The 24,104-nt window shown below is 43.4% G+C and overlaps 2 protein-coding genes across 2 annotated transcripts; both read left to right on the forward strand.

The window, feature by feature from the left end:
• Positions 1 to 3,365: 3,365 nt before the first annotated feature.
• LOC146372786 (olfactory receptor 52K1-like) lies at positions 3,366 to 4,295 on the forward strand. The gene has a single exon (XM_084950927.1). The coding sequence runs from the start codon at positions 3,366 to 3,368 to the stop codon at positions 4,293 to 4,295; it is 930 nt and encodes a 309-aa protein (XP_084807053.1).
• Positions 4,296 to 20,944: 16,649 nt separating this feature from the next.
• On the forward strand, positions 20,945 to 21,940 carry LOC146372787 (olfactory receptor 52K2-like). Its single transcript, XM_084950873.1, has one exon. The coding sequence runs from the start codon at positions 20,945 to 20,947 to the stop codon at positions 21,938 to 21,940; it is 996 nt and encodes a 331-aa protein (XP_084806999.1).
• The last annotated feature ends 2,164 nt before the right edge of the window (positions 21,941 to 24,104 follow it).

A 24,104-nucleotide genomic window follows, 5' to 3' on the forward strand; every position in this document is an offset into this window, starting at 1 on the left:
ATTTGGGTCTTCTAACTAAAATAGGTAAATAGGAACATAAATGGTGCCATTATTGCCAGACCTGACCTACACCCTGCCATGACACCAGTCAGTCAGAAGTGCAAGCTTGATGCCAGATCCCGGCCATACCCGTTTTCTATGAGCCTGGGCCACATGAACCAAACCAGAATCGAGCCAGATATGGCATGCCATCACATAAACAGTGCCATCTACGCCAGGCCTGGCCCATATCTGGATGACATACCACTTACCATGCCAGAAGTCAGCCAGCGGTGCCGCCTTGACACCAGATCTGGCCAGACCTATCTGCTATGTGGGTAATTGTCTATAATGGAGGCAGAGTAAACTGGATCAAGAACCCTATTGAACCCTCTCTTGAACTTGCGGCATGGGGGGAGCGGGTTTTGTCGGGGATGCCTACCTTGGCATGACACCTGCTTTGGCAGCATGTAGTGAGGCTCTAAATGTTATCAGTGTAAAGGAAATCCAGACTTGACAGGTCTTGAACACAACAGCCGCTTTATCACGTGACATATACAGTTTCGACATGCTGAGGTCACCACCTGGGTTGCACCATATTGCAAATTTTGTAAGATGCCTTTGTGATATTTAAAGGATTGGATTCGTTTGTTTTTCTCCCTTATATCCGATCCAGGATTTAGGTCAGGATCAAACTGATACCGATACTGTATATCAAATCGGTCCATCCGTAGTCTTAATAAATTAGGCTCTGAAATGTCTGGAACAATTAAGGCACCCTTTCGTGGTTGCTTCAGGGGCTTGTCAAGAACTTTGGTTTTGTAGTCTTGTAGATACTCTGGGGGTATCCTCTCTTGTTGGGGTCTTCTTCCTTCCTCCTCATCATGATCTGATGGCGGAGCTTCTAAATCAATTTTCCAGCATCCACCATCTCAGCATTTCCATTCCCGTAAGTTTAATACAGAGCTCTGGTGTAACTGGTGTTATGTAGACTTCTGAGCATTTCCAACAAATTGACAGGATACATGTGGTGTAGGGAAGTTGGGAAATCATTTGGGACTTGTGATTTTTAACATACACTGACTGGTTAAATTGGCAGTTTTGCTTTTATGCTCAGCTCTCTTTTCACCACAACATACTAGTACAGCTTCCGCATTACTGCAGATGCTGCACTGATCTGTCTGTTAATCTCTCTCCTCATGAATAACACCTAGAGATACTTAAACTCCTCCACTTGGGACACCAACTCTTCCCTGACCTGAAGTGTTCACCCAAACCAAGGCCTCAGACTTGGAGGTGTTAATTCTCATTCCTGCCGCTTCACACTCAGCAGTAAACTACTTCACTGACAGGTGGAGGCCACTACCTTATACAGCCAAAACAACCGCATAGTCTGCAACCAACATAGAAGAGATCCTGATGCCACCAAGGTGAAAAACTTCCATCACTTGTCCCACCTGGAAATTCTGTCCATAAAAACAGTGAACATAATCGGTGACAAACAGCAGGCAGTTTTGTAAAGAAGCTGGTGTCATTCCAAGCTCCTCACATAAGACACAAGATGTAAGAGATCTAACAGGCCGCACAGCACAACTGCCAACAACACAGCTGAACGCATGTCATCATTCCACCTACAGGGTTACTGCTGTAAACACTATTTCAACTCACACTGCAAACTGGAACAAGCATTGTTGGTGCCTGAAAGTAAACGGGAAGTAAAACTGAAAGTAAAGATCAAAACACAAAAGTCTAAAAACAGGACACAAACTGCAGTGTGCTGTTTGAATTTAGCATCAGGGCTTTAGCATTAGTTCATCAACACAGTGATGTTCATACACACTGCATTCTTTACATTTTCCCACAGTGTGTCTGTTATTTTGACCACGTGTTCTGTGATATTCAGCTGGTCACACCAACAGGGTTGCAAAGTGGTCGCGTCAGACGGAGAGTATTAAAGTGCTCGGTCAGATCAGCAGGGACAGGTGGATGGAGGAATGGATGGAGGTGGATCAGGGTCTGACACCATCAGCCTGCAATCGAGGCACACAGCCAGCAAGTCAAGCCTGCTCATTTATTTCCATTCAGGAACAATTAGATAACCTCTGACTCTTTATAAATAATCTTTCATAAAAATCTTCATTCTTCTTTATATGCAGCAGAGAGTTCCCATACTCTAATATTTCTGAGGAACTGACTGATTTTTCACTGAACCCTGTGATTGTTCTGAGTGTGCTTTCAGTGTTGTCTTCAATGTGAACCCCGTGAACTCTGAGAGGACACATGAGCTGCCTCGGCTGTGAGTGAGGTTTGTTTGCTGTGATCATTTGTGCTGCTCGTGTGTTTTTCACTAACAGCTGATGTTGAGCCAGTTCAAACTTTCCATGCAGTGGAAAGCACACCACACCGTCTGAGTCTCCTGTTTTTATCAGATTTTTGTCGCTTCTTAACTGTTGTTACTTGAATATTAAACATACTAAAGTTGACCTTTGAGTCAAAGGCAAGGTAGAAAAAAAACATACAAGAATGGTGAGAAGTGAAGAGGGGAGGGAGGGCTCCACTGACATGAAATAGCTGAGAGTCTGAACCGCAAGTAGAATTATAATGTGACTACAAAGTAAAGAAAGAGTGAGGTGGAAATCGTACAACTGTGTAATGAAGATTTCTCCTGCCTGATTTCATAAATCCTTTAACATTTGTAGGTTCAGCTTCCAATGTCATGGATAAAGCTTATGTACATAGTTCTGAATAAGAAAAGAGTCCATGTGAAAATGGTGAAGGAGCTACTTGATTCAATCAGCATCTGACAAACAGAAACAGCTCTAACTTTTGAATGTTTATTGTAGATCGTCCTTGAGCCACATTCATGGATTTCAGAATTCTGTGGACACACATAAAACATGGCGCACCATCTCTGTTTAGAAGATATCAATGTGTGTAAAGACGACTGATGTATGTATCACACTTTCATGCAAGAGGCCTAAACAGTGACACTGGTGTTGCAGCAGTTTGTCGTTCATGGCAGGGTTGGGACTTTGTGGTTCCTCGGTTGTTTCTAAAGATCTTAACTCAATTCCTCTTATCTGTGAGTGAGAGTTTGGACTTTCCCATTGCTCTGAGTATTGGTCAGTCTACTGAGTGCTGTTAAACAAATTATTTTTATGCTGCAAAGAGAAACTACAAGCTGTATTCTATAAAAAGGGGTTAACCGTCTGTTAGCCAACCCTGGAAGGTTGAAGTGTCAACAGAACACAGAGTCTGTGTCTTTGGCTCTAGCTTTCTTTATCAGTTCTTTCAATTTGTATTAAACCACTGTGAATTATTCTGATTTTGTGTCTCATTTCAGCCTGATCCAGCTAAAAACTAGGAGGGTTGGGGAGGCGACAGAGATGGAGGCAGTGAAGGAGAACATCTCCTCACACAAATATTTCTTCCTGGATGGCTTTAGTGAACTCAGAGAGCTGAGGCCGTTCCTCTTCATCCCGTTCTCCTTCATGTTTGTTGTGTCACTGTTTGCTAACTCCCTGCTGGTGTACGTGATCGTTTCACAGAGAAGCCTCCACTCGCCGATGTACATCCTCATTGCCAGCATGGCATGCATTGACCTCAGCCTCCCTGTATTCTTTGTTCCCCACATGCTGCTGAGCTTCCTGTTCGACTGGAGGGGGATCTCTCTCATCGGCTGCCTTGTTCAGATGTATTTCATTCACTTGTTAGGAGCCTTTCAGTCCACTCTGCTGCTGTGGATGGCTCTAGATCGTTACTTTGCCATCTGCACCCCACTCCACTATCAAGAACAAATGGCTTTAGCAAGATTTCTTAAATTTGTAATCCCTTCTTCCATCAGAAATATGTTTGTTGTCTTGGTGGTGGTCAGTCTGGCTGGAAAATTGCCATTCTGTCTGAGAAATGTGATAAACCACTGCTTCTGTGAGCACATGGCCTTGGTGGAGCTGGCCTGTGGAAGCACCACCATTAACAGCCTGGTGGGGTTGATCTCAGTCTTCTCTGTCCCTGTGACTGACTTCTTCCTCATCACTGCCTCTTACACAGTCATATTCAGCTCTGTCTTGAGCTCAGGAAAGTCAAGTGCCAAAGCTCTTCACACCTGTGTAACGCACATCGTGGTCATGACTGTTAGTCTGACCATCATACTCACAGCTTTCCTCTCATATCGAATAAGAAACAGTCTCCCTGCAGCCATTAGGATTTTCTTCAGCATTCTGTACCTGTTCTTTCCAAGCTGTTTCAACCCGATCATCTACGGCATCAGAACTACCGAGATCCGACAGCACATCCTCAATACACTGAGAGTCTGACCTATATTTTTTTCAGAGCAAATATACATATTTCAATAACTTGGAATTTTCTTTATATTTCTTAAACATATATTTGGAATCATGTAATAAAATATGATGCCTTACATATTTGCAATTCATTTTATTTTGTATGGTATGTATTTGACAATCAGATGCTGAGAAGAACATACCATATAGATATTAACTATGACTATATCATAGCAGTTGAATAAATCAGGGGGAAAAAACGGTTTAAACATCTGTATCTTCATGTCTTTAGAGACGCTGGCACTCAGAATGGTGTAGTACAGCAATACAGTCACCAGGTGTCAGTGTGCTGCTATCACACCTGCTATGTATGCTACACCACTCAGATAAAACATTACACTCAAGCAGTGTATCTACTCTGGTCCAAAGAAATCCCACTTTGTACGGATGTCCACAATTTTTCCCTTTTATCTTCTCTCACATTCATAAAGCACCGTGAAAACTAGAACCATAAAAAATACTTTTAATAGTACATATGGCATCCATCTCAGCCACTTATTTCTTTTAAGAAAGTGCACAGATGCTCAACAAAATTAACCAGCATAATTTCACTGTGCACACCTTGTAGAGCAGCAGTAGAAAAGTTGTGTTATCGTTCTGTCTTGACTCTCTTCTGCTTCCTGTGACTCATGGAGGAGGAGAATACTCTACAATGATCATCATTCCATTCTAAGAAAAAAATGTATGTCATTGGACTCGTAAATTATCTTTTTCCACTAGAAGTGTACACAAAATGAACCCAAATCAAAGGAAAAAATCTGAAATCAATGTGACGATCTCACATGCTGGCTTCTGGTATTGTCTGTTGTTCTGGCAACCCACTCAATCACATTTTAGAGCCAGCTTCATTTCATTTTTCCACCTTTCTCAGAGCTATTTAGAAGATCAGCACATCCAACAGGTCTCAGAAAAAAGCCATTAGGTTGTTTTCAATAGTTCTCATCACGCTGTTTGATGTTCAAGGGGTCTCCTCTCCCATAAGTTTGATTCTAATTCCTACCGCGGTGATGTTAAATTGGGGTGAAACGTCATCATAGCAGCTTTGACTGGCAGCTGCAGTCACAGAGAAACTTGCGTATCTCTGTTCGGGAATAGCAGATAGAGCGTAGGCTCTGAGAGGAGGGCCAGCGTTTACACTACAAAAACACGACCGAGTGTTTTAACCTGACAGCCTGAGGTGTTCTTCAGTAAACTGGACTACCCGACAGAAGGACCCGAGGCCCCGCTGCACTTTTTCGGTAAGTTAAACGTGTTTGTAAGCTAATCCGTAACTACCGTCCTTTTAAACATTTTAAACACTTGATGTACTCAGCTGCATGAAGAGCATATGAGATTTTCTCTGACACAATTAAATAAAACCTGATGAAGGTCAAAGGTCGTCACTTGTATGTTGAACTACAAACTTGTCATCTGGAATTCTTTCACAGTTATTTGCAGATGGTGTGTTATTTACCATAAAGTGATGCAGAGTTATTCATACCAGAGTAACCAGAGAGGATCATATATTTTTAAATATATAACTTTCTACAGGAATGAATATCATATCTTTATGTAAAAGTCCGGAGCCTCTGGGGAGTATCTGAGTATTTATAACAGTACACAAAACAAAGGTCTCCATCACAGTGTTCATGAAATGCTGGGTGTATCCATCTTCTGAAGATTTCCCTGTGCGGGAGCTGCTGGTGAAGATCATGAGTCCTGCTTGATCAATGCGATGAGCTTCAGTCTTCCTGGTGTTTCTTAAATGATGCCTCTTACAGTGGGTCAACAGAACTTCTGGCACAGGACAGCTGTGATGAAAGAAAGGGAAGAAGTTTCTCCAAACCTCTGGACCCAGAAACCCAGGTTGGTCCTGATGGTCTCCCTCACTAGTTTCTCTCCAGGGTGAATGTAGCTGTTGATATAATATGGACTCTATTATTAAATGAAAAGAACAAATTAGACTACACTACTGAAACGTTCTGCTGATGTTTTTAAAGTCTCCATGTTACCAGGCTGTAGACTAGAGATTTAAACAGTTTTAGATCCATGACACTCACAGTCTTATGTTAAAATCTCAAAGGACAGCATTATATTTTTGATATTAACAGTAACTCTGGGCCTCTGTAGAGTGTGCAGCTGATCTCACCGCTGTCTAAAAATGTATAACAAAACCTAAGGAGTCCTGAATCATTCAATAATACAGACTATTAGAGTAACAGGTGTCTAGCATCGCTAACTAGCTAGCTAGCCTCCAACACATTGCGTGTGATAGCGGCTAATCTAGCAAACGAATTAACAACAGTGATTTTAGATGTTGTAGAACTATAAGATGTTAAGCTGTGTGTCTTTTTCATAACAGTGACCTGGTTGTATTTACCTTAATTTAACGAGTCGTCAGTCGCGGTAAACTCATCAGCAAAAAACTGGAGCAGCCGGGCTACGTAAAAAGTGTAGGGGGGCGTGTTTGCGGTCATGTCCAGTGGCATGGCGTGACGCAGTCGCTCCACCTCAAGTCACTACTGCGCAGACTCTGGCTCCAAAAATGCAAGATGGCAGCCTCCACAAGCGTTCACTTCCACAGCCGTGGTGCTACTGCCTGAAAGGCCCGATCACCACGAGTTTTATAACGAGTGCGCGGTACCACCAGCAGTCTCTCATCTAACGACTTTAAAGCTCGAGAAGATGAATGTGGTTGCAGCAGGTCAGATAAAATTTTGGGGAGCTTGACCATGTAGGGCCCTAAAGGTTAGAACTAAAATTTTAAAATGAAGCCTGAAACTTACAGGCTACCAGTGAAGGGAGGCCCAAACTGGAATGATATGAGATCTTTTCTTGGTGCCTGTCAAGAGACTTGCTGCAGCATTCTGCACAGTCTGAAGACGATTTAAGGCTGATTTGTTAAAACAAGTAAAAAGACCGTTACAGTAGTCTAAACAGGAGCAAATAAAAACATGAATAATCATCTCAAGTTCAGGCTTTGGCACCAGTAGTCTGAGTTTTGAAATATTCTGTAAATGATAAAAACAGTTTCTTAGAATGCTGCTCGAGCGACATCGAGCTGTCAAATATGACACCGAGGTTTCTGAGGCTCGATTTTACAGAAGGGTCTAAGAAGCTGATATGCTGCCGTTTCAGTGGAATGCAATTTACGAAAACCAGACTGGAAAGTGTCTATAACAGCATTTTTATCCAGGAAATAGTTAAGTTATTCTACTACTACTTTTTCTAAAATCTTCGATATAAAAGGCAATTTGGATATTTGCCTATAACTGTTAGGAAGAGATGGATCCAGCTGGGGTTTCTTTAATACTGGCTCAACAACAGCTTGTTTAAAGAAGCTGGGAACTGAGCCAGTATGAAGAGAAATATTTATCATTTCCATAATACAGGGGCCAATGGAATCAAACACACTAGTGAAAAGTGAAGATGGAAGGACATCAAGGGGGCTTGAAGTCTGTTTTATATGACGAAGCAGGACTCTGATGTCCTGTAACGTAACAGGAGTAAAAGAGGACCAAGTATCAGAGCTGAGCAAATTGTAAGTTTGATATTGAGAAGATGATGGAGAGATATTTGACCTGATGGCAGTGACCTTATTTGTGAAATAGTTCATAAACTAATTGTATTCAGACGTTGAGTGAACTGGTGCACAAGGACCATCAGGAGAAACAATACTGTTAATTGTTTTAAACAAGAATTTAGGGTCTTTCTTTTTTGAAGCTATGAGGTGTGAAAAATACTCCGTTCTGGCATTTTCCACATGTCATTTAGTAAGAGGAAAGATTATTTAAGGTGTAACCTATAAACCTCAAGCTTGGAAGTCTTCCACAAACGTTCTAACTTGCGACAATATCTCCTAAAATTACAAATGTTTTCATTTATCCAAGGACGAGATTTCAAACAATTAAAAAACAATAAAAGGTTTGCAAAGAGCTGATCCCGCAACAAATTACAAAAACCCGCAACAAATTTAAAAAACCCACAACAAATTACAAAAACCCGCAACAAATTACAAAAACATGGCCAGGTAGCCATACATGTACCCATGTTAGTGAGTCAGAGCTGTGTGAATGGTCTGTTATTAGGTTTCAATGTGATAGACGAACTCGTCCTAGAATGTCTGGAAAAATCAGGGAGCGTCAGTTTAAGTGATTTGCTAGCAGAGGCATTAAAACTCCATCGAGATACTGCTGAAACAATTGTTTCTGTTGTCAGCGAAACCCCAACGTGCCAACAAACTAGGAATGAGATGATCAGATTAGGAAAGAGACGTCTCACAGTTCCTATTGGCCAAATATGTCAAGTGAAATGCCACATCAGGGATTGGCCTGAGGAAGGGACAATGTTATTTGAACCAGCCTTAAAAAGAGATGTCCCAGATGGACTGGATTTATTTCCTGCTTTAGTTATCGTGCCTCCTGGTGCATTTAAAACTGTAAAAATCCCAGTCTGCAATTCAGCCAAACATGATATCTTCTTGCCACCAAGAACAGCCTTGGGCTGCATAGAAGGAATAATAGACAGCAGGCCAACAGACTTTGGTCCCCCTTATCAGCAGCCAGGGCAGTCAAGTACTGATACATATATATGTACCACGCAGGGTAGCCAAGCCAGTCACAGCAGTGCCAGAGCAAACAGTATCCCAGAAACTTATACATCCAAAAAGTGGCATCCTCCTGTTAACTTGGAGCATCTTGACCAGCAGCAGCAAGAAGTTGTGCGTCAGATGCTCTTTGAGGAATCTGATGTGTTTGCTAGAGGGGAGGGAGACATAGGTTGCATGCCCAACTTGCAGGTAAAGATTAATGTAACAGACGACAATCAAGTTCAAAAGTGCTATAACTCTATCCCTAAGCCTTTGTACCAGGAGGTTAAAGACTATGAGAAGAATCTCCTAGACAGAGGTTGGATCCGTAAATCTGTGTCCTCTTACTCCTCTCCAGTTGTCTGTGCCCGTAAGAAGGACCATAGTTTGCAGCTATGTGTGGACTTTATGGGAATGAACAAAAAAAACACTTGCAGATGGTCATCCCTTGCCACGCATACAGGACTTACTTGGCAACCTGGGTGGCAACACATGGTTCTCGATATTAGATCAAGTAAGCGCATATCACCAAGGGTTTGTAAGTGAGGAATCCAGACACCTCACAGCTTTAAATAAACTGTGGGGGCTTTATGAATGGATTCGAATCCCATTTGGTTTGACAAATGCACCTGCAGCATTCCAAAGGTATATGGAGGGAGTGCTCTACGGAATGAGAGATGAGTGCTGTGCTCCATATCTTGATGATGTGTTGTGTTATTCTACATCCTTTGAGGCACATGTCAACCACCTCAGACAAGTTCTGGGCCGCATGAGAGAACATGGGCTCAAACTGAGATGCGTGAGTTGTTCAAAAGAGAGGTTCGTCATCTTGGACGTTTAGTATCAGGAGATGGAGATTGATCCACAGGACTTGGAGGCCATTTTGGCTCTGAAAGATAAAGTGCCTCACACTGTTAGAGATGTAAAGTCCTTGCTGGGATTCCTGGGGTACTATCGCTCCTTCATTCAAGACTTTTCTCGGTTGGCTAAGCCGCTGTTTGAACTTCTCCAGAAACCTAGCAGTGCTGACAAAGGTAAAAACAACAATCAACATGAGACAAATGGCCAGCAAAAACACCAATCATTTGGACAGCAGAGCACCAGGGTGTTTTGGCTAAACTTGTGGATGTGCTGACGACTCCACCCACCCTAGCATACCCAGACTTCAACCTTCCATTCATTCTACACACGGACGCATCCAGTGAAGGGTTAGGTGTACTTTGTACTTCCCCAAAGAGCTCCAATGGAACATATAACCACCAGCAGTCTTCTCGAGTTCCTTTGTATTGACTACCTACACCTAGAGCAAAGTCAGGGCTATGAGTACATTCTTGTTCTTGTCAACCACTTTACACGCTTTGCCCAGGCGTATCCAACAAGGAATAAATCTGGGAAAACCGCAGCTGACAAAATATTCCACGACTTTGTCCCTCGCTTTGGATACCCAGAGAAACTCCACCACTATAAGGGGAAGGAGTTTGAGAATACCTTGTTCAGCAGGTTACAACGGCTGGCTGGTATTGGTCATTCACGAACAACGCCATATCACCCGCAAAGCAATCCAGTAGAGAGACTTAACCGGACCCTCCTTCAAATGTTGCGTACTCTGGAGGAGGAGAAAAAGAGTCAGTGGAAAGATCATCTGGCTCATGTTATACATGGCTATAATTGTACAAGGCATGAGGCCACTGGTTTCTCCCCATTTTACCTCCTATATGGCCGATCTCCACGTTTGCCTGTGGACTTGCTGTTTTTGCCCAAAAGAAATCCTTAAACATTAGATCGACAGTCATATGCACAGAAATAGGAAAAGAAGATGCGTTTCACATATGAAATGGCAGCAAAAAACAATGAGAAATCCTCTGCTAAGGGCAAGAGACAATATGACCGTGCAGTGAGAGGTGTTGTTCTCTGTCCAGGTGACCGAGTGCTCCTGAGAAACCTGTCAGAACGAGGCGGACCTGGCAAGCTGCGGGCGTACTGGGAGCAGGTAGTGCACCTTGTGGTGGAAAGAGTCGACAATGGACCAGTTTATAAAGTACAGCCTGAAAAGGGTCCCAAAACGGTGCGAGTACTCCACAGGAACCTACTGCTTCCAGTAAATGAACTGCCCCTGGAGGAAACTCCTCTTTCACAACCTGAAAAGAGACCATACAAGGTAACAAAACAGAAAATGGCAGTTGTTGACACACATGACCAAAACACAGACAGTTCTGATGAAGAATACTCTTACCAAAAGATTCCACGTTAAAGGCTGAGATTTTGAAAGGAAGAACAACCACAGACAGTGCACCATCCTTAGGCTGAGCAAAGACTAAGAACCACAGCTCATGAATTCCACCCTTCTGTCGTGGAGGAAACTAACATCCCAGATCAGGATGAGAATGTACCGCAGGCACACTACAGAGCTTTTGAGGACATTGCACTGGAAGACGAACATCACACTGAGCCAGACCTGCGTAGCAAGCCACCACCTAACCCAACAGCTGATGGGAATAAACAACAAGAAGAAATAGAAATTGCGAGGAGATCGCAGCGGACTGCCAGGCAAAGAGAGATGTTCACCTATAACACCCTGGGACAACCATCATACCAGCAATGGAACGCAGGGGTGAACTCTCTCCTGCCCACATACCCTCTCCAGGGTATTCCCAGTACTCTTCCACTCCCATACTTCACATACCCACATCCATACCTGGACAACTGTTACACTCAACCACAGTAACTAGAGACATACATCCCTCAACATGAAAAATATCAGGAGGCAAAAAAAAAAAAATAGGGGAGAGTGTAAAAGGTTAACATGTGTGTTTAAGTTTAAATGTGTGGTTAATAAATCTGGATTAAACTAATAGTTAAAAAAAAAAGTTAAGAGATAAAAAGACTTATGGGGATTTTAGTTCAGTTCATGTCTTCATACAAGAAAAAAAAGAGAACACCCCAGTTGTGTTTTTCTGTGTTTGTTATGTCTCATTGCTGTTTCAGTATTTTCCCACTACACTTTACATCTTCCATGGCATTACTTACAAATACCACTAGGTGGCGCATAGTGCTCAGGAGGATCGTGAAACCCCCTTTCAGGCAAATCTGCAGAATAAATCCTGCAGTTGAACTGTAAACAAGTTCATGATCTGTGCCTCTTTATTTCAATACACAGGTGGGTTACTAGTCCTCAAAATGACTAATAGGTAACACAGTAGAAGCAATAAGACTGTTGTGAACTTGTCAATGAAAGTATAACGTTATAAGTTAAGTAATGCTGAAGTACTGTGCCTAGAATGAGATCGTGATGTGAACGTGATTGTGCTAGGCCAGGGGTCAGCAACCTTTAACACCCAAAGAGCCATTTGGACACAGTTTCCACGCAAAAGAAAACACCGGGAGCCGCAAATACTTTGTGACATCTAAAATGAAGATAACACTGTATATATTGTTTTTTTACCTTTATGCTTTGTGTGAACAACTAAAGTGTGTTGCTTATGAAATCCATGAAGTGCTACAGAGAAAATTACATTTTATTTATGTAATTAACACATTTTGAACTCTTAAAGAAATATAACAAAAAGGAAAGACACCCAGCTGAACTAAAATGATCCAGCAAAGAAAAACTGTTGTGAGCCGCCAGCCTTATATCGCCTTTGGGCTTTTGGAGCACAGCAGAGCCTTGACCTGAATTTAAAAAAATAATTGGAAAAAAGCACTATGCTACTAAAAAAATGAAAAATAAATATTTGCAAAATTCTGCATAAATATTTGTTTATTTACTTATATTTATTTTACATGGTAAATGTGTGTGGCGGGGCTTGGTCTGCGGTACCGCTGCATGGGAGGCGTACGCACCTGAGCTGCACCCGCAATCACGCCTCGCCGCCTTAAAGTCTGTGCTATCTATGCTGTTGTTGTTGGTGTGTGTCGGGCTGTGAGCTGCAAAGCTACAGCCGACTGTATGCGTACAGCAACCGTGTGTGAAAAGTGGTCAATAAAGAGATGCTGTTCATGCAAACATCGTCAGGTCTGCCGTGATATGTTTACAATGGGACTTCTGCTCCTGAACCTCTGCGCACAGTGAAGTCACTTCATCTTTACGCAGGACTGTAAGCTGTCGTCTGTGAGGCGGGAGCGGTGTTTGTTTTTAACATAGTTCGCGGTGGAGCTGCTGACATAATGTGGATCCGAAGATCCATAATTGGCCTACCTGGGGTTGAAAGTCTCGATAAATGGACGGCGTTTCGGCGGGTACACTGGCTTCCGCGAGTGTGACGCTTATTTTGAGCGACGAAAAATAATAAAATATAATTTTATTTTTATATTTCAATATCACAATAATCTTTCAATTTAGAACTACAAGTTTAAAAAGAACTAACACAAAAAAAAATACACTTCAGCTAAATACTTGTAATTTATTTTCCCAAACCACGCGGAGCCGCAGTCTAAGGACTAAAGAGCCGCATGTGGCTCCGGAGCAGCAGGTTGCCGACCCCTGTGCTAGGCTAATGGACTGGCTAGCGGGGAAAGTAAGTTTCAAGTACCGTAGCAATGCTAATGAACGTTTTCAGTTGTAGTGGGTTTTCTATATATCTTGTTGAGCTGCAGGATCTAGGATCGCACCCCTCCCAGGCACCTGTCAGACCAGGGGGGGCAACACTTGCAACACTTAATAAATGTACTACTACAAAAGCAAGAGGACTGAGTGAATCATATAAATTCTAAAGAAATATATTTTCTTATTAAGCAAAACTATCATGTTGAAGTGATCTTAATTGTCTCTGTATCTTTGAGCTATGGTACTAAGATGTAAAAAATATAACTGTTTGATGTTCAGTAATGACTCTGGATTCGTGATTACTAGCAAGCTTTGTTTTACTACGTAACTGAGCAGACATTACATGTAAGCAACTTCACTCTCACCTTCGCGCTGTCTCATTGCGTGCATGCGCAGCGTACTACTCGGAACAGGTATATGAAAGCAGCATTAACGAACAATATTAGTCAGATGTTCTACATCCCCTTTCTTTAGCTTAGGACTGTATAAATGACTAACAACATCTTTAGCAATAATACATTAGCAACATATCCTAATCCATAACATTCTAGCCTGGACATTAACGAATTACTTCACACCTGGAACTGTGTCATTGGTAAGAACATAGTGAGCATTTAACCTTGTTAACATCACGTCACATGTAGTGTCCATTGAGGGTTTTTTTTCATGTTACAGTCCATCTCTTATGCCTTAGTGTTCATACTTGGGGTTTAGCTTGCAGACTCTCCCAAATTGTGTAATGTAAGCATTACTTGCCAGGCAACAGGGGGACTGGACAGGGGCTTGTGTGAAGTTTTGTGTGCAGCTATGTGTTTGTTCTTCAGTGTGTTGCACAGGTCTTTGGATGTGCTGTGGGGAACTTGTGGTTGGTGGTTGGGCCGCGGTGTAATCATCACGGGAATCTCCGTGTTGTGGTGGCGGTTCAGGGACTGGGAGGACATGCCTGCGGTTCCACCTGTACTCTCCGCCTCCTGACTGGACGATGTATGATCTGGGTTCCTTGCAGGCTTCCTTGATAGTCCCTAAGGAGTCATGTCCATGACGCATTTGCATCTGCACAACCTCACCTGGCATGAGGGGACGGAGGGGTCTGCTGGACTTGTCATAGTATTTCTTTTGTGCATGGCGCTTGTGAACTAAGTTTGTTTTAACAGCTCTGTTGCTTTTGCGGCTGGGAATGAGCAGACGTTTACACACAGGTAGGGTAGTGCGCGTCTGTCTTGACATCAGCCTTTCAGCTGGAGAACCTAGTGTGTGATCTCGTGGCACATTGCGGAGATTGAGTAGGTTGAGGAAGACATCTGTTCCATCTCTCTTTGACCTTTCCATCAACTGCTTTGCACTGCGAACTGCACGTTCAGCCAGTCCATTGGCCTGCGGATAGTCTGGGCTACTTGTCACATGAACAAAGTCGCAGGCCGAAGCAAAGTCTGCAAAGCGTTGGCTAGTGAACTGGGTGCCATTGTCTGATATTACTTTGTGCGGGCAGCCATGGACGGAAAATTGTCTTTTAAGCTTCGTAATGACAGTGTTGGCAGTTAGGTCACGAAGCAAGTCTACCTCGAACCAACCTGAGTAAGAGTCGACGACAACCAGGTGATGTTGACCATTCCACTCAAAGATGTCAGTGGCGACGGTTGACCAGGGTAAGTCCGGCACTGGATGTAGCTTGAGTGGCTCTTTCTGTTGATGTGGTCTGGTGCTGTTGCACACTGGACACGCAGTTGTTTCTTGCTCTATATCTTCAGTCATTGTGGGCCAAAACACGATACCATGGGCCCTGCGTTTAGTAGCTTCTGTGCGTGGTTGCCCTCTGTGGAGGATGGCAATATAATCCTTTTGCAAAGACTTTGGGATCACTGTCTTCTGGCCTTTCATGACAATGCCATCTTCTAGGGTGAGTTCATCCCGATATGGGTGGTATTGACGAATTTCTGTGGGCAGCTGAGTTTGTCTGCAAGGCCAGCCTCTCATTATGACAGTGCTCAGTTTCTGTAGCTCTGGATCAGTGGCAGTGTGTTCCTTCAGCTGGGTCAGCCTAGAAGAAGAGATTTGTTGGATCGACATGATCTCGTAGTCTGCTGTTTCATCACTGTGCTGATCTGTCGAGGTTGTGGGAGCACGGGACAAAGTATCGGTGAGGTACATCTGCGAGCCTTTTTTGTACACCATCTGAAAGTTGTACTTCTGCAGTCTGAGCATCATGCACTGCAGTCTGGCTGGAGCTGAGGATAGTGACTAACGGCTGGTGATCGGTTTCGATTTGGATTTGCTTTCCATAGATGTAATCATTGAACTTGGAACATGCGAATACAACTGCAAGAAGTTCCTTCTCGATCTGTGCATAGCGCATTTCAGTCTGTGTCAGAGTACGAGAGGAGTAGGCGATCGGGGCGCCTTCCTGGAGGCATGCAGCCCCGAGTCCATACTGCGAGGCATCACACGTTAGCGTGACGGGTTTCTGGACGTCATAGTAGCTGAGAGTGGGTGGACTGGTTAGGCTCTGTTTTAAGGCATCTTGATGCTGCTTCAGCCAGCACCACTGAATGTCTTTGCACGTTAGCTCCCGAAGTGGGGCTGAGAGCTCACTGAAATTAGGAATGAACTTTCCTAGGTAATTAATCATCCCTAAGAAGCGTTGGAGAGCTGTGACGTTTTCAGGTGTGGGCATCTCCTTAATTGCTTTAGTCTTTGCTGGGTCAGGCTTTAAGCCCTTGGTTGTGAAGACGTGACCAACATAACAGACTTCTATGAGACGGAATTTGCACTTTAGCGGGTTGAGTCTCAGCTTGACTTCCCTTGCACGGTCGAGTACCTTTCTGAGATTCTGTTCATGCTCTTTCATATCTCTTCCACTGATGATTATGTCGTCGACGATCCAGCAAAGATCTGCTCCATTGCACGCTGGAACACCTCGCTGGCTGAGTTTATTCCATACGGCATTCTGAGAAAGCGGAATCTGCCAAACGGCGAGCTGAAAGTCGTGAGCATGGATGAATTTTGGTCAAGCGTTATCTGCCAAAAGGAGCATTTCGCATCCAGGACAGAAAAAACTTTGGAGTTAGGCATTTGGGTGGCTACCTCCTCTATAGTACCCATAGGGTGATGCGGGCGTTTCAGCGCTTTGTTTAGATCTCTTGGATCGATGCAGAGTCTGATGTCATGTGAATTTTTTTGTGGGTTGCCACCATAGACGACACCCATTCTGTTGGCTCGGTGACAGGGGTGATCACACCTAACTCGACCATGCAGGTTAATTCTGCTTTAACCTTGTCTTGCATTGGAACTGGTATTTTGCGTGCAAGCTTTACTACTGGTGTGACTTCTGGGTCTATTTTCATGGAATAGGTAACCGGAAGCTTACCAAGTTTATCTTCGAAGAGGTCTGAATACTCTAAGAAGATCTGTTTTGAAAAGGTGCTTTCCACATCCTTGGCTACATGGTGGACTTCTTTGTTCAATGTGATTAATTGTAAGCGGAGTGAGTCTGGTAAGCCAAGTAGGGATTATACGTCTCGTTTCACTACGAAGAACTGCAGAGGGTATTCCTTGCCTGCAGAGTGGCATGAGAGTGTTGCTGTGCCAGCTGTTTGAATTTCCTCTCCTCCATATGCCACCAGTTTAGTTTTCTGTGATGGCAGGAGTTTTTCATCTTGTCTCAGTTGTTCAAAAAGGTCAGCCGGCATGACATTACATTTGGCGCCAGTGTCCGCCTTGAGCTCTATGGGTTTTCCATTAATATGCACCGTGGTGAAAATGTCATTCTTGTATGGAAAGCAGGGATTTATAGTGTCTATATTAATTCCATTCACATAGAACATTTCCTCATCGCTGCTAGGCGCTTGCATCTCAATGTGGTTAACGGGTCTCTTTTTGAATTGCCATGTTTGTGATGACTTGCAGCATTTCTGGAAGTGATTCCATTTTTGGCACTTATGGCATTGCTGGCCATATGCTGGGCATTTGTCTCTTTTTGCCTCGTGGTAGTTGTTGCAGTTTGTGATTGCGTGAGCGGGCCTCTGTTCTGGTTGTGTTGCACGCTCATTGCCTGTCTTCATCTTGACTTTGTGTAGATGTTTTTCTTTATAATGTGATGCAAGGTATCCACCTTTGCGGCCATTTGTTTTGGAGCTGCTAGAGCTTTTGTATGTTGATCTGTCTGCTCGAATATCTGGCACATTTCAATTGCTTTGCTCAAAGTTAGGTCACTGTCGCGCAGCAGTTGCTTTCTCATGCTGTCACTATTTATGCCACAAACGAGTCTATCTCTGATGAGCTCGTCTTTAAGCTGGCCAAGTCTGCAACTGCCTGCCTTATTTTTCAAGTCGCTCACATAAGACTCAATTGTTTCATCTGGTCGTTGGTTTCTGGTGTTAAACTTGTGCCTTTCCATTGTTATGTTTGTTTGGGGATTACACAGTTCCCGAAATTTGCGCTTGAGACATTCCGGGTCTTCTCTCGATTCTGCTTCGGTCACCGATCGTCTGTGTTCTCCTTCCCCCGCGTGCACAGCGGGTGCATAAACGAAGGCGCGCTCCCGCTCGATGGCTTCAGAGCCGGCCAGGTTTAGCAGGATGAACGCTCTAGTTCGAGCATCCTTATTGGAATGAGCAGCGGCTATAAATATGTCGTATTCCTGCTCGAATACACACCACTTCTCGGCGATGTTTCCACTGAACACCAAAGGTTCTGGCCTATGGAATCCGTCTGACATGGTCGTTGATGCTTAATAGCCTTTGCTACGATAGCCGAGCAACGCTAGCTGGTTGTTTGCTTCGTCCGCAAAGTGCTGAGAAAACTTTAGCCTGACCACTCGGCAGGGCTGTAGCACACGACCAAACCACAACTTCTGACACCATGTTTGATGTTCAGTAATGACTCTGGATTCGTGATTACTAGCAAGCTTTGTTTTACTACGTAACTGAGCAGCCATTACATGTAAGCAACTTCACTCCCGGGGGGGCGGGTCTCACCTTCGCGCTGTCTCACTGCGTGCGTGCGCAGCGTACTACTTGGAACAGGTATATGAAAGCAGCATTAACGAACAATATTAGTCAGATGTTCTACAATAACCAAAAACAGCAGCTAACTTTAATATTCTCATTAATTTCACTACACATAAGATGGCTTAGATGGCTTTTTTCCTGAGACCTGAGGATGTCCTAAAATGAACACCATAGCATCAGATCACATCAAATATCGCATGTTGTTGTTTGAGGTTCTGGTAGAAAAACCATTTGATGTAAAGCTGTTATCATTTTTAATAAACTTGAAGTTATATTTGGTTATTGTTTTTTGATGCATGCTGACAGGTAAATCATTGTTTTGTCTTTTGTCTTAATAAAGTCATCTTAACGTCATCAAACTCTATCCAAACTATCTTTGGCCTTTCATTATGCTCATATGTCAACTTATTCATTTTTATGATGTTTGGTCTCTGCATGATCACATGGTGTTCAGGCCGGTGTTGATTAGAGCTGCAGCTCTGAGATTCCCAGTAGTGTGACAGAAAGAGCCAATTAAGCAGCCCCGATAATTAATCCCTGTGTTCTTCTCAAAGGAAGCCAAATTCTGTTGTGCTGACCTCGGGACCAATTAGCTTCAAAAGGAAAATGGGAACAAATATACGGATGAAATACCTGAAGGAAGGAGCAGCAGACAAATTAGATTTCACGGTTTAAACCTCAGAGGAAACATCTGCGCTCCTCTGAATTCAATATCAGAGCAGGAAATAATATCACGCTGCAGCTTTTCATCGTAGGAGGAAAGATATAATCACTTATATAATATTTATTTTCTTTCTGAAGAACATTTAAGTATTTATTTATTTTTGCACATGCTAGCTAACATAAAACGTGATTAGGAAGTTAACTTAAAGTTTGTTAACTCAGTGTTTATCACACGAGAATCAGAATATGTATCGGCCTTATAAAACAGACATTGCGCTGGAGTTTTAAAAAAAAAACCTGAATCTGGTATTCAGTGAAAAACACGTCAGAAGTGCGTGTGCACAAAAATCACCAGATTCAGAGTCGCGTAAACCGTCAGGTTGTCCCACATCTCTGCTCGTTGTCCTAACAGACCCACACCCTGACAAACCTCCGGAGACCGATGGGCTCAGGGACCTTTACACTGCCACAAGCTGCTTTGAGCCAATCACAGCGGTGCTGTGTTTGAGGTCAGCCTTTCAGTGGGACATGAGCAACTGGCTATAAGATGACCTGAGAAAAGACCGGGTTTTTCCTGACGTTAAACCAGCGCTGCAGGTAAGGAAGATCTTGTTTTCTCTTTCTTCTCGCTTTTGTTTGCTTTTTAAAACCAGTGTTTGGATTTAAAAACTATTTTGGTTAGAGTCCAAACACTGAGACAGTTCTCAAAGTACTCAGAGTACTTTTAATCGGTTATTTAAAAATAGAAACTAGTTTAATTTGAGGTGAAACACAGAATGCAACGATGTGCAAATCTCAGAAACCCATATTTTATTCTATTTACGTGATGGCAGCAACACGTCTGTAAAAGTAGGACAGGTCCATGTTTGCTCTCTAACATCAGTCTGTGATGGTCTGATGGAGGATTCCAGCTGCTCAGCAGTCCTGGCTCTGCTTCGTCCTCTTCAGTCTAAGGACCTACATGTTTGGATGGGTCTGACCTCAGATCTGTTTTAAGGAGTTTTGGTCCAGAGGACGTGGTGCTGTTTCTCCATCGTGGTCACACGTGGCTTCTTCTCTGTGTGATGGAGCAGTAACCTGCACGCTGAGCCGCTCGCTGGTTCTTTTGAAGTGTTCCTGAGCCCGTGCACTGATGTTGTAATGTACAGGTCACAGTTATCGGCCTTGTCCCTGTGCATGATGAGACGTTCAAAGACAATTTGGAACTGAAGAACATTATTCTGAAATTGCAGTTTTTTGCAGGCCTGTCACTGACCTGTTGCCAATTAGTTATCAAATGTTCCTCTCACAGTTTCTTACTTTTCCGGCCTTTTGTTGCCTCATCCTAACTTCTCTGAGACGTGTTGCTGCCATCAGATCAGATATCAGGAATATGTCCTCTGTGTTCTATTGTGAGTAAAATACGAGTTTGTGAGATTTAAAATCTTTGTATTCCGTTTACATTTTCAAAAGTTCCAGATGAACAAATGAACTAACTACTTATGTTGAAATCCCTTTTTTTTGGTCATTATTTACCAAAAAAAACCTGTTTAAAAGAAAAAATAATGCACTGTTTTACAGCTACGGTTACAGCACCAAAATTCAGTGAACTTGAGCACAGCCGATTCTTTCACACATGTCGGTAAAGGCAGACTGCACGGTGAGGTGCCCACCGCCAATTTAAATGAAATATGCTCACTGTGTGTGCAATCTTTTCAGCAGCCTTAAAAATTTAATTGTGTATGAAAGAAGTGGAAAATTTTAGCAGGCAAGAACTGCATTTGGATAAGTCCCCGTGTCCTCTCGGCGACGGTGGTGCTGACTGTTTCTGTGTGGCCGTCTCTGTGCAGGTGAAGCCAGAGCCATGTTGGAAGCACCGCTAAGCAGAAACTTCTCCTATGGCACATTTGTGTTACGAGGGTTTCCCTCGCTGCAGAAACACCGCCGGCTGTTGGCGCTGCCATTTAGCGCCTCCTACCTGTTGGTGCTGCTCGGAAACTCGCTGCTGGTGTACGTCATCTGCAGCGTGGAGAGACTGCACAGCCCCATGTACCTCCTCATTTGCACGCTCTGCTTTGTTGACATCCTGGTTGTGACAACCATCATCCCCAACATGCTCCTTGGCTTTCTGTTCAACTGGAATGAGATTTCATTGGTCGGCTGCTTGACTCAAATGTTCTTCATTCATTTCCTGTCCTCAGTGGAGTCAACCCTGTTGTTGGCAATGGCACTGGACCGCTACTTCGCCATCTGCCGGCCACTGCGCTACAATGAAATAATTAACTCCTCCATGCTGGTGAGGCTAGTGCTCTTCACGCTGGTGCGCAGCGTCTCCGTCATGGCGACGCTCGTAGGTTTGGCAGGTTCTCTGCAGTTTTGTGGTTCCAACGTAATTCAGCACTGCTACTGCGACCACATGGCGCTGGTCAGCCTGGCGTGTGACAGCACAAGCCGGAGCAGTGCAGCTGGCCTTGCTGTCATCATCTGCTTTGTAGGAGCTGACATACCAATTATTTTCTTTTCCTATATGAAGATACTGAGCGTAGTCTTGCGATCGGCAGCAGCCGGTGAAGACAGCAGGAAAGCTTTTCACACCTGCAGCACTCACCTCATTGTTATGATGTGTTTTTACCTGGTGGGCAGCATCACCTTCCTCTCTCACAACCTGAACATCCCCATACCAACAGATATCAACAATTCCATGGGACTCATGTACATCCTTTTCCCAGCAACAATCAACCCTATCATCTACGGGGTACGAACCAAAGAAATCCGTGACAGCTTTCTGAGAATTTTCAAAAACAGAGCAAAGAAAATAATGACTGTGAAGGTTTCGTCTGCTGGAAAAGGAAAATCATAAAGCCCCTCTTCTGTGGGGTTTGGTTTATATGATCTTCATGAACCTCTTTTATGCAAACATACTTTTTTATACAACTAATGCCTGTAGTTTCAGACTCTGAAGTGGAAACAGGACCTTGGAACCATCCCAGAGTTTCAGATTATAGACGGCTGCTTTGAAACTGGGTCCTGCTCATATGCACCAAATTTTTGCTTTTCGGAGTTCTTGGGTGCTGGAAAATATCCCGTCTGGGAACTCTGTTGTCCAGTTGGGGTACCTCATTTTTTAATGTTGGCAATAACAGAGAAACTTGTTGATGGGGAGGAAGGGCTTGCTGGAGGCCAAGTGTTGTTCTGTTACTGGACTTCTGTGCTGTTGGTCTATAATGAACATTGGTTGATTTTGTCATTTTTTACTACATGCAATGGCCAACTCACCTGTCTCTGACCTGGACTAGGTGGATTAAGGAGGATGCCAGACAGCCATGAAAAATGAAAGTGTGCTGGGAGGATCTGGGACGGGCCGTGGAGTGGAGATCTTCACCTCCTGCAAAACTTTTGCAGCATTATTCTGATGGGGGCCAGGGACACTGAGTCTGAATGGACCACATTCAACACCACCACTGCTGATGTGACTGAATGAGGCTATGGCTGTAAGGTGTTTAGGGCACGTCATGGCAGAGCCCCACCAGTAAACACTGGAGGTAAAGGGAAATGTGATGGTGAAGGAGTAGACCTATCAGGGATAGAGGGCTTATGGGACAGTTGGCATGTTTAGGCAGAGTACGACCATGACATGAAAAAAGAGTGGGAGTTTTTCAGGGAGTGAGGTATTTTGGTCTCTCAGCTGGAGGAGGTGGTGCTCTAGGCAGCTTTGCTTAGACTGCTGCTCTTGTGACCTAAGCGCAGATATGCAGCAGAAAAATCTAACTGTGACTGCAAGGTATACATGAGTCTGAAAACCTCCTGCAAGACGTGTTATCTGAAGTCTAACTGTTAATGAATGCTCAGGGATTCAGACATGCTGTCGAAAGCATTTGCAGTTTGGTGAATCACTATAAAGCTTCTTTAAAAGGCATCTCTACAATTAACACATTCATTCATTTCCTTAAATGGAACACCCGGCATTAGGCATTAGCACGAGTACTGTATTTTTCGCACTATAAGGCGCTCTTAGAATTATTTAATTTTCTCAAAAATTGACAGTGCGCCTTATTATCCGGTGCGCCTTATGTATGAATTCTGATTGTGCTTACTGACCTCGAACTGTTTTTTTTGTGGTACACGGCGCTCAAAACTCTGTCAAAAATGTTTCAGTACAACTTTGGTAAGCTACAAAGCCGCACCGCTTGATGGATTGTCGGAGCATTATGGCTACTGTAGTCAGGAGCCTCGTGGGGTAATCTGGGTCCTAAACTCCATCCTTTTCAGGTCCCAAAGTCAAACGAACACTGCAGCATCACTGAGAGTTAAAAACTGTCTAAATTCTTTCATCTTTAATAAAAGTGTAACAGGTGTAACAATTAAGTTTAACATCCAGACATCCATGAAAACAGAATTTATTCGATTTAAAGGAGTTAGAAGTTAGCAGGAAGTTAGCTCGCTAGTTTCCACCTAAACATGATATAGCATGTTCTGACTGAGAGATTTCTGAAAAATTTCAAACGTACAGCTCTGCTATCACTTTCAACATAAATGAAGACAGAAAACTAAACAGCAGTGACGTTTGTAGGGTTACTGAAGTTGGGCTAGCTGCTATATAATGATGTGCTACGTCATCGCTAGCTACACAGCTACGTTAGCATAACATAAACAGTGAAGCTGGAGGATGAATGCCAACTCTTTTCCACTCGATAAGAGTTAACGTGAGGGTTTCCGATGGTTAGGGACAAATGCAATAGCATGGCAGGATGCTGTAAACGGACCAAACTTCAGTCAGGAGAACAACTGAGATAATCCATCCACAATACGAGGTTAGTTAATATACTGCAACAACATGGGAATAGAGCAGCTGCCAGAGAATTCAGCATTAATGAAACAATGGTACAGAAGTGGAGGAAGCACGAAGAATGAGTTGAGTAAAGTTTGACTTATTTGACTGTTTTGTTTCGCTTAATGCGCCTTATAATCTGAAAAATATGCTAGTCTTTGTCTGCCTTCAGCTCACCCTTTTCCCAGCATCCTCC

This window comes from Perissodus microlepis, chromosome 14 (assembly GCF_051167445.1).
Source record: "Perissodus microlepis isolate ML-2025 ecotype Zambia chromosome 14, ASM5116744v1, whole genome shotgun sequence".
Classification (NCBI taxonomy): domain Eukaryota; kingdom Metazoa; phylum Chordata; class Actinopteri; order Cichliformes; family Cichlidae; genus Perissodus; species Perissodus microlepis.

Excerpts from the sequence above, each read along its gene's own strand:
- LOC146372787 (XM_084950873.1), top strand. The coding sequence starts at position 20,945 with ATGTTGGAAGCACCGCTAAGCAGAAACTTCTCCTATGGCACATTTGTG.
- LOC146372786 (XM_084950927.1), top strand. The coding sequence starts at position 3,366 with ATGGAGGCAGTGAAGGAGAACATCTCCTCACACAAATATTTCTTCCTG.